General features: G+C 36.0%; 2 protein-coding genes across 5 annotated transcripts in view; both read left to right on the forward strand.

Annotated features, from left to right (window-relative positions):
- LOC107718073 (anoctamin-8-like) overlaps positions 1-5163 on the forward strand; it is an 11471-nt gene extending 6308 nt beyond the window's left edge. For all 3 annotated transcript variants that reach the window (XM_016525017.1, XM_016525016.1, XM_016525018.1), the window contains exons 9-17: positions 863-1015; positions 1164-1290; positions 1483-1538; positions 1687-1761; positions 1860-2492; positions 2660-2851; positions 2960-3091; positions 3656-3766; positions 4001-5163. In XM_016525017.1, the coding sequence (XP_016380503.1) occupies positions 863-1015; positions 1164-1290; positions 1483-1538; positions 1687-1761; positions 1860-2492; positions 2660-2851; positions 2960-3091; positions 3656-3766; positions 4001-4633 (2112 nt within the window). In that variant the 3' untranslated portion in view covers positions 4634-5163. The remainder of the gene's footprint in view (positions 1-862; positions 1016-1163; positions 1291-1482; positions 1539-1686; positions 1762-1859; positions 2493-2659; positions 2852-2959; positions 3092-3655; positions 3767-4000) is intronic.
- Positions 5164-6805: 1642 nt separating this feature from the next.
- The window catches only part of LOC107718075 (tRNA selenocysteine 1-associated protein 1-like), an 8706-nt gene continuing 7601 nt past the window's right edge, over positions 6806-7910 (forward strand). For both annotated transcript variants that reach the window (XM_016525019.1, XM_016525020.1), the window contains exons 1-2: positions 6806-6967; positions 7475-7572. In XM_016525019.1, the coding sequence (XP_016380505.1) occupies positions 6932-6967; positions 7475-7572 (134 nt within the window). In that variant the 5' untranslated portion in view covers positions 6806-6931. The remainder of the gene's footprint in view (positions 6968-7474; positions 7573-7910) is intronic.

Below are 7910 nucleotides of genomic sequence, written 5' to 3' on the forward strand. Positions count from 1 at the left end.
GCCCGGAGCTGCTTCCGTGTACAACAGTGAGTGCAAGCTAGATTAAATTGATTATTACGTTTAGAGCCGTGTTTTTATTATGGATGGATGCGCTTTATTTAACTTCTTTTGGACTGATGCACTGCAATACCCACTGACTGCCATTAAAGCTTGGAAGATCAAAGACAATTTTTTATATAACACCGACTGGATTCGTCTGAAAGAAGAAAGTCATATACACCTAGGATGCCTTGAGGGTGAGTTATTCATGGGCTAATTTTCATTTTTGGGTGAACTAACCCTTTAAATTATTAGACAAAATATTTAATAACAGCAGGTGAAGGTCATTAATGACCACCTCTGTTTATATATGTCATTCTAATATGCTGATTTAGTGTGAAGACTCTTTGATAAATTGAATGTTTAAAAGAACAGCATTTATTTGAAATAGAAATAATTATAAATGTCTAATTTACTATCACTTTTCATATTTCTTTCTATCAGTTTAATGCTTCCTTACTGAATAAAAGTTTTAATTTCTAATATATATATACAGTGTTGGGTGTAACTAATTACTAAGTAATTAGTTACTATAATTTAATTACTTTTCCCTTGAAAATGTAAAGTAAGGGATTACTCATTTTTTCTGTAATTTAATTACAGTTACTTCTTATGTTATTGCACTTAATACTGTGTATAGACTGTAGAACACAATAATGGATTTAACATCAAAATTTTAAGTCTAACCTTAAAATGCATGCTTTTTATGTCCCCTTCTCACTTTAAATACTTTGGTGAGTTAATAAGAATATTTAGTTTACTTTCCACCAGTGTTTACATCAACATCAGGCCTGAACTGTAATTTTTGCTACATGTAAATCAGGGAATTAAGCGTCGCAGTCCGGTGACAGGCTGTGAAGAGTTTTTCTACCCACCCTGGAAGAGGAGAATGTTCCGCTGGTTGGTCAGCTTTCCCATCTGCATCCTCTGTCTCTGCTTCGTCTGCTTGGCCATGTTTATCTGCCTGGAACTTCAAGTAGGGATACTCAACTTTTGTTACAAAACTTGCTACAACATGTTATTTCAAATAAAGTCTGCAAATAAGTTTCAAATATATTTGTCTTCCATATTCAACTGAACATTGTTTCTAGAATTTCTGGATTCATGACTGGTGTCTCTTACAGGAATTTGTCATGGAAACAAAGGAGTTGCCAAGCATATGTAGATTTATTCCAAAAATTCTTCTGGCTATAACTGTTACTGTATGTGATGAAGTGTACAAGAAAATAGCTCTCTGGCTCAATGATATGGGTAAGACTTAAATCAGCTTATAACATAATAACGTTTACAACATTAAGTGTATTTTCATTACACAATATGTGTTACTGAATTTAGCCTGATTGGGAGAAAAATTGGGTCATTAAATTAGCAGCAAACTTGCATTTTTGGTTATTTCACAGCTTGTTTGGTCATTAAAGTTTTTTCATTTTTCAATTTTAACAGAAAATTACAGACTTCAAAGCACTTATGACAATAATCTTATCCTCAAGACTGTTTTTGTAAGTTTAATGCTTTATTTCATGTATTTATATATACCAGGAGATGCTCAATTTATTATTGTATCAGCATACTGTAAAAACTGTATTTGATGAATTTATAAAGTATTGTGCATATCTGTAATGTTTAAAAATGTTCTGCATTTTAAAGTTTCAGTTCATAAATTCTTACCTCAGCCTTTTCTACATCGGATTTTATCTCAAAGACATGGAGCGGTTAAAAGAGGTAATACACAGATGTCAGAATAATGTTAAAGTAACAAGGTTATGAATGAACGAGTCATTCTGTACCCCAGACAAAAAATGACTCTCTTTAATTTACAGATGCTGGCCACGTTTTTGATCTTCCGCCAATTTCTACAAAATATCAAAGAAGTGTTACAGCCGTATCTCTATGAGCACCATAAATTAGGTGCTCTGAGGACATTATGGGACTTGATTCAAACCATGCTCCTGAACTATAGGCATTTGATAGTGCAAAGGATACGACTGACTTGCCAAGCCAGTCTGGATGTGAATAAAAGTGGCACACCTCCAGAGCAATCGGAGAAGAGAGAGAGAAAGAGTTTAATCGCCAGCTACAGAGTTCTCAAAACAGAGGAAGGGGATGGTGATGCTGGACTAAAGCAAAGGAAGGTCAGCTTCACCGAGAAGGTGGAATACAAAGACAAGGTTGTGGAAGCACAGACCAGCCTACAGGACGATGGCAGTCCTACTCTTGTGGAGGAAGGAATGGATCCATCCTTAATATTTGATATACGTGATGATGACGATGATGATGACAGAGAATTGGATGATTCTCTGAGTAAACCTCAAGGACCCCAGAAAAGAAAGCCCAAATCTGCTGGGGAAAACAACAGCTTGGAAAAGAAAATATCCTGGATGGATCCTCCAGAGGAGACTGAATCTACTGTTTTGACCCAACCGGAGATTGAAAGTTGCATGCTAACTTACGAGGTCTGTGCTCCTCCACCTAGATCATTGGTCTGACCAGCTGGTGTCATTGTTAACAATACAAGTTTAGAAATGCTATTTTTCTTACTTGTTTGCTATTTTCTGAACCCAATGTCTGGTGTACTAACTGTATCAAAAACAAGACCATTTTCTTTTATTTCGACTTGCAGGATACTCTTCAAGATTACCAGGAAATGTTCATACAGTTTGGCTACGTCGTGCTCTTCTCCTCTGCATTTCCTCTGGCAGCCATGTGTGCCCTGATAAACAACATTGTAGAAATCCGAAGCGATGCTTTAAAACTTTGCACAGGCCTCCAGAGACCCTTTGGGCAAAGGGTTGAAAACATTGGACAATGGCAGGTCAGGAGATCCATTCAGAATAATTACTTAATAAATAATTTATAGAGGATTGTATTTCGTGTTTGTTGAACTTGTTCTTTTGCTTGTTTGTTTTTAAAATTTGAACAGACCACAATGGAGGCAATGGGTCTGATCGCAATAATTGTGAACTGTTACCTTATTGGCCAGTGTGGACAGCTGCAACGACTCTTCCCCTGGTTGAGCCCTGAGATGGCCATCATCTCTGTCATAGTGCTAGAGGTAAGAGAGAAGTAATATCATTCCATAGAAAAAAAACTGCAAAAAAAGTTTGTGGTAAGATTTTTTTTTTTAATTTGTAAGGAGTATTTTTAAATAAGAATATGCTCAACAAGGCTGCATTTATTTGATCAAAAATAGAATAAAAACAGTAATATTGTGAAGTATTTCATTTTAAAATAACTGTTCAGTATATTTTAAAACATACTTTATTCCTGTGATGGCAAAGCTGAATTTTCAGCAGACAATCCTCAAGTCATCAGTGTCACATGATGCTTGAGAAATTATTATAATATGCTGATTTGCTGCTCAAGAAACATTTCTTCTTATTATTATTATATGTTGTTCTGCTTAATATTTTTGTTAAAACCATGATCAAGTTCAAAAGAACAGGACTTAAAATAGAGATCTTTTGTAACACTGTAAATGTCTTCTGATAAATTCTTGCTGAATGAAAATATTAGTATTATCTAGTGTATATATATGTGTATAACAAATCTAAAGCTTGAATAAATTATGAATAAAATGTAGTAAATTGAATGTGACTCTTTCTCATATGGTTTTCAGCACTTTGCCATTCTGCTCAAATATATAATTCATGTTGCAATTCCTGATATTCCAAACTGGGTGGCAGATGAGATGGCCAAACTTGAATACCAGCGGAGAGAAGCTCTCAAGGTAGCACAGCACATGATGAGCATAGACTAACAATATCCAAAGAATTTTAATGTATAGATATTAATATTTAATGTCATAACCCGTAAATACTAAATAGATTCTACAACTTGGTTTTGTCCAATGAAATTAAAAATAAAACATTAAAATGTCTTTTTAATGGTTCTAACATCACAGTGAGATGAAAAAATCTTGGTTTGTTAAGTTAAATTGGCTTGGTGATTGTTTTTGTATCAGAAACATGAACGGCTCGCTCAACAGCACCAGCAGCAGCAACGGAGGAAGTCTGAAGATGAAGAGGAGCATCAGAAAATGGCAGAGGAATTGGCACGACAAGACAGTGAGCAAGACAAGTCCGATCTGAATGGAGGTGAGGACCATCACCATGAAAAAAGCCCAGGGGCCAAATTCAGCTCTGGAGGAGATAAACTCAAGAGACCCAGCTCCCTTTTAGGCAACAATAATGTAATGAAACTTAAACAGATAATCCCACTTCAGGGTAAATTCACCTCTACCACTTCTCCCACAAGCGGTGAGGCCAAACTTCCAGGTTTTCTAAAGTTCCTCAAATCCCAAGAGTTAAAAAAGGAAGCTGCTGCAGCAGTTGCACAAGCAGCTACACATGGGAGCCACGAGAAAACACAGTCTCCCAGCAAGTCCTTAAATCCAGGCAAACTCTTCAACTTTGGGAAAGAAAATCCATGTACTGGTGCTGGTTCAGAACAGCAAGCGAAACCAGAAGATGCCTCAAGGGCCACTAATGCACAACACACAAATAATGACCAAAACCCTTCACCAGAAGAGCTTCTATCTGAGGTTGAAAAGAGTGAAAGCTCGGACTTTGGTAATATTCCTTCAAAAAATCAGTGAATGAGATACTATTCAGTTAATATATAGCACTGATTGTACTGCTTAACATTTGCTTAAATGTGATAAAGCAACCATGTAGTAAGTGGAACTGCATGTCAGAAAGCATTATATAGATCTCCATATAGTTTACTCACTGAAAGTGGCATGCTAAATCACCTGCATGATAAAATCAGTTTAGGCGGCATGGGCAAGCAAGAAAGGACATTTGAATGAACACTGTAAATGTAAAAATTTATAGAATTATTTTTCTACGCATTATTATTTTTCTTATATGAAACAGTAAATACGACAATCTAAAAATAATGTGTTGTCCTTGCTGATTTTGATCTTATGTGTGTGAACCCATAATGCAATAAAATGGAATTACTGTGAAAAGAAATTTAAAAAATGGTATTTCAGACACAATATTCACCAAGTTACTTCACAGCCTGTTTTTTTTACTTTTGTACTATTATCATTATACAAATTAAATGCACATACAATTGCTTATAAAAATTAACTATACTAAAATAAAATGTGATACAAAACATCATGACAAACTGTTTTTTTATTTGTGTATTGATTTTATTTTTTTTAAACTAGTCAGAACAATCAGAATAGAATCTGATAATGACAAATGTAGTTTTCATTTGTATATTATTTTAGATTTGTTTTTACTTGCCACCTATACTTCCTGTCCCAAATTGATTACTTATATGAAGCATGCTGATGTTGTTTTCAAAAAAAAGGTAAACAGTAAAAAAACAGTAAATGCTCTGATCAGAGTGTAAGTGCATACAGCAGAACCTTTGACATGAATGTACTCAACTGCTAATATGAAGATGGATAAGATCCATTAAATTGAATTAAAAAAAATAATATTCAATGAAGTCTTTCAGCGCCATTGCCCATTAATTTCTTTAATTTGACAGATATTTTAAATAGATACCCAAAAGCTCTACTGCCCAGCTGACATTCAACTGAGATTCACTTCAAAGGTAAATCAAAGTAACTGTCCGGTCAGAGTCTCAATGTGTCAGGGATTTTCGTCCTTTGAGCATTCGGCGCAGGATTACTTCAATCCCACCTGGAGTGCTAATTCTTTTGATCCACCCATGGGTCCTCTTTCGTTTGATGTTCTTCGGCTGATATTCTGTCCCACGTTTGACTGTGCGGACTTGTTGATAGTGCCAGAGTTGCTGCTGGAAAACACAGGCTCCCTCTGCTTTGGTGTTCAGGGTTCCTTGCAGGACAGTTTTCTGCTCGGTTCCAGTCCTTGACAGAACCAAGGAACTGATAGAGCGTAGTTGACTGCTGCTGAATATGATAGAGTGAGGGCCATTACTCCTGAAAGTGAATTAGAACATAATGTAAAATATTTACACATGCATGGCATGGACTGTCCATGAGTCCTGAAGACTAAAAGTCTTCCACCAAACTCAGTGGCAGATTGACAATATACAGCTGAATTTGTACACTGGTGTGACATGCATGACAAATGTAAAATTAAAAGTAATATGAATAAAAACACATTGTCGCTCTTAAAAGGAAAGAGATTTAGTATTTATTGTAAAGTAACTATATCATTACACTCGTGTATTGTTTTTCACTGTATTTTTGTGTTAGCTGTTTAGTTGTGGTTTTGCAATATATTCCAATTAGATTAATGCCATTAATATTTTATTGGGTCTATGGCAAAGCTATTATTGATGTGAGGTTTTCGCTAACGCTGGTCGTTAAATTCACAATCAAAAGAAACGTTCAGCAAACTAATTAAAAATTTTTTTTTTAAATAAATGAGCGATGCCACATACCAACACAAACTCTGTGCCCCCGAAAAGCGCAAAAATGTTGTTCGTAACGTGTTCATTTCGGCTACTGCTTCCCTCCATCAATATCATACCAAAGTCATCACACGCCTTGCCCTTGCGTCTCTTCTTCTGGTGCACGACTGGCAGGAATTTTTCAAATGTCACTACTGCCCCCTTGAAGTCAAACTCGGAATAACATAAGCGCAGCATATGCGTTTTATTTACTTATTTTTATTACAAAACAAAAACTGTTGGTAATGTATCCATGCATGGATGCTTTACATAAATACGGTGTACTAAACCCTTAGTGAACCTTAAAACGATTTTGCGGTTGGGGAGTGAACTCACTGGTTTTGAGTGCTGCGCAGCCGGAAGCGGAAGTGTGTGTGTGTGTGTGTGTTCACTAAACGTTCTGCTAGCTTCACGAACCACCACGCAAATTCTGTAGCCAACTGTCGCTTAATTATTTTTTACAAACCTCTGAGGTGCAGCAATTTCAGCAGCCAAGATGTTCAACAGAATGACAAGTTTATGGATGGGTGATGTAAGAAATGGGTTTTTGTTAACTTTTCTTCGATAACTCAGCGAGTAAGTTATGTAGATTAGAAAGCAGCAGCATGTGGGTTTGGCTCGATGTTGCGCAAGCACGGCCAACAGGCCACTCAAATACTCAATAAACTGGAGAAATAAATGCTGAATGTACACCGAATTAAAATAATATTCTAGCACATTTGTAAACATAGTGCTAATTAACGGTAGTTTTTTTTTTTTCAAGTTTATTGTCGACAGGCCTCTCATATTTGCATATGTGCTTTTGTGTCGTAGTGTAAATAATGGGACAAACTACATAATCGTGTTATGATTTCGAGTTGGGCAACTAAACAGGGTGTAGTGTACTAAACGTGTCTACGTCACAGACGCCCGCGCTGTAACCGGGCACGTGATGCAGAACTCTGAACTTTCCTTTTCTCTGCTTGCTTCTGTAAATCATTAACATGGTGTTTGTTTAAAATATGCGGACAGGCCATTAATCCCATTATTTGTTTTACAGTTAGACCCATACATGGATGAAAACTTCATTAAGCAAGCTTTCAGCACTATGGGAGAGACTGCATATGGTGTCAAAATAATTACACATCGAGTTACGGGGTAAGATTACATCTCTAAATAAAGTGCAGAAGCTGGCTTCCAGAAGTAAAAAGCCCATCAAGCAGATAATTTGTTTTTAATTCTTTAAAGACAAGCCTGCTGTGAGGTTGTTAACCTTTTCTTTTAATATTAGTTTTTAACAGCAGTATTCCGGTGGAAAACTACATTACCCATAAATCTCCACCAATCAGAGAATCTCAATAAGCAAATCATGCCAAAAGAGCTTTTTAGTACCCACATACTCCCATGAAGCATTGCGTTTTTTGCAATAAACATAAAATATATTGTTTCCCTATATAATCAACATCTTTAAATTAATAGTTTTATATTTCTCGATC

The sequence above is a fragment of the Sinocyclocheilus rhinocerous genome, unplaced genomic scaffold, assembly GCF_001515625.1.
Source record: "Sinocyclocheilus rhinocerous isolate Xijiao unplaced genomic scaffold, SAMN03320098_v1.1 scaffold480, whole genome shotgun sequence".
Taxonomy (NCBI): domain Eukaryota; kingdom Metazoa; phylum Chordata; class Actinopteri; order Cypriniformes; family Cyprinidae; genus Sinocyclocheilus; species Sinocyclocheilus rhinocerous.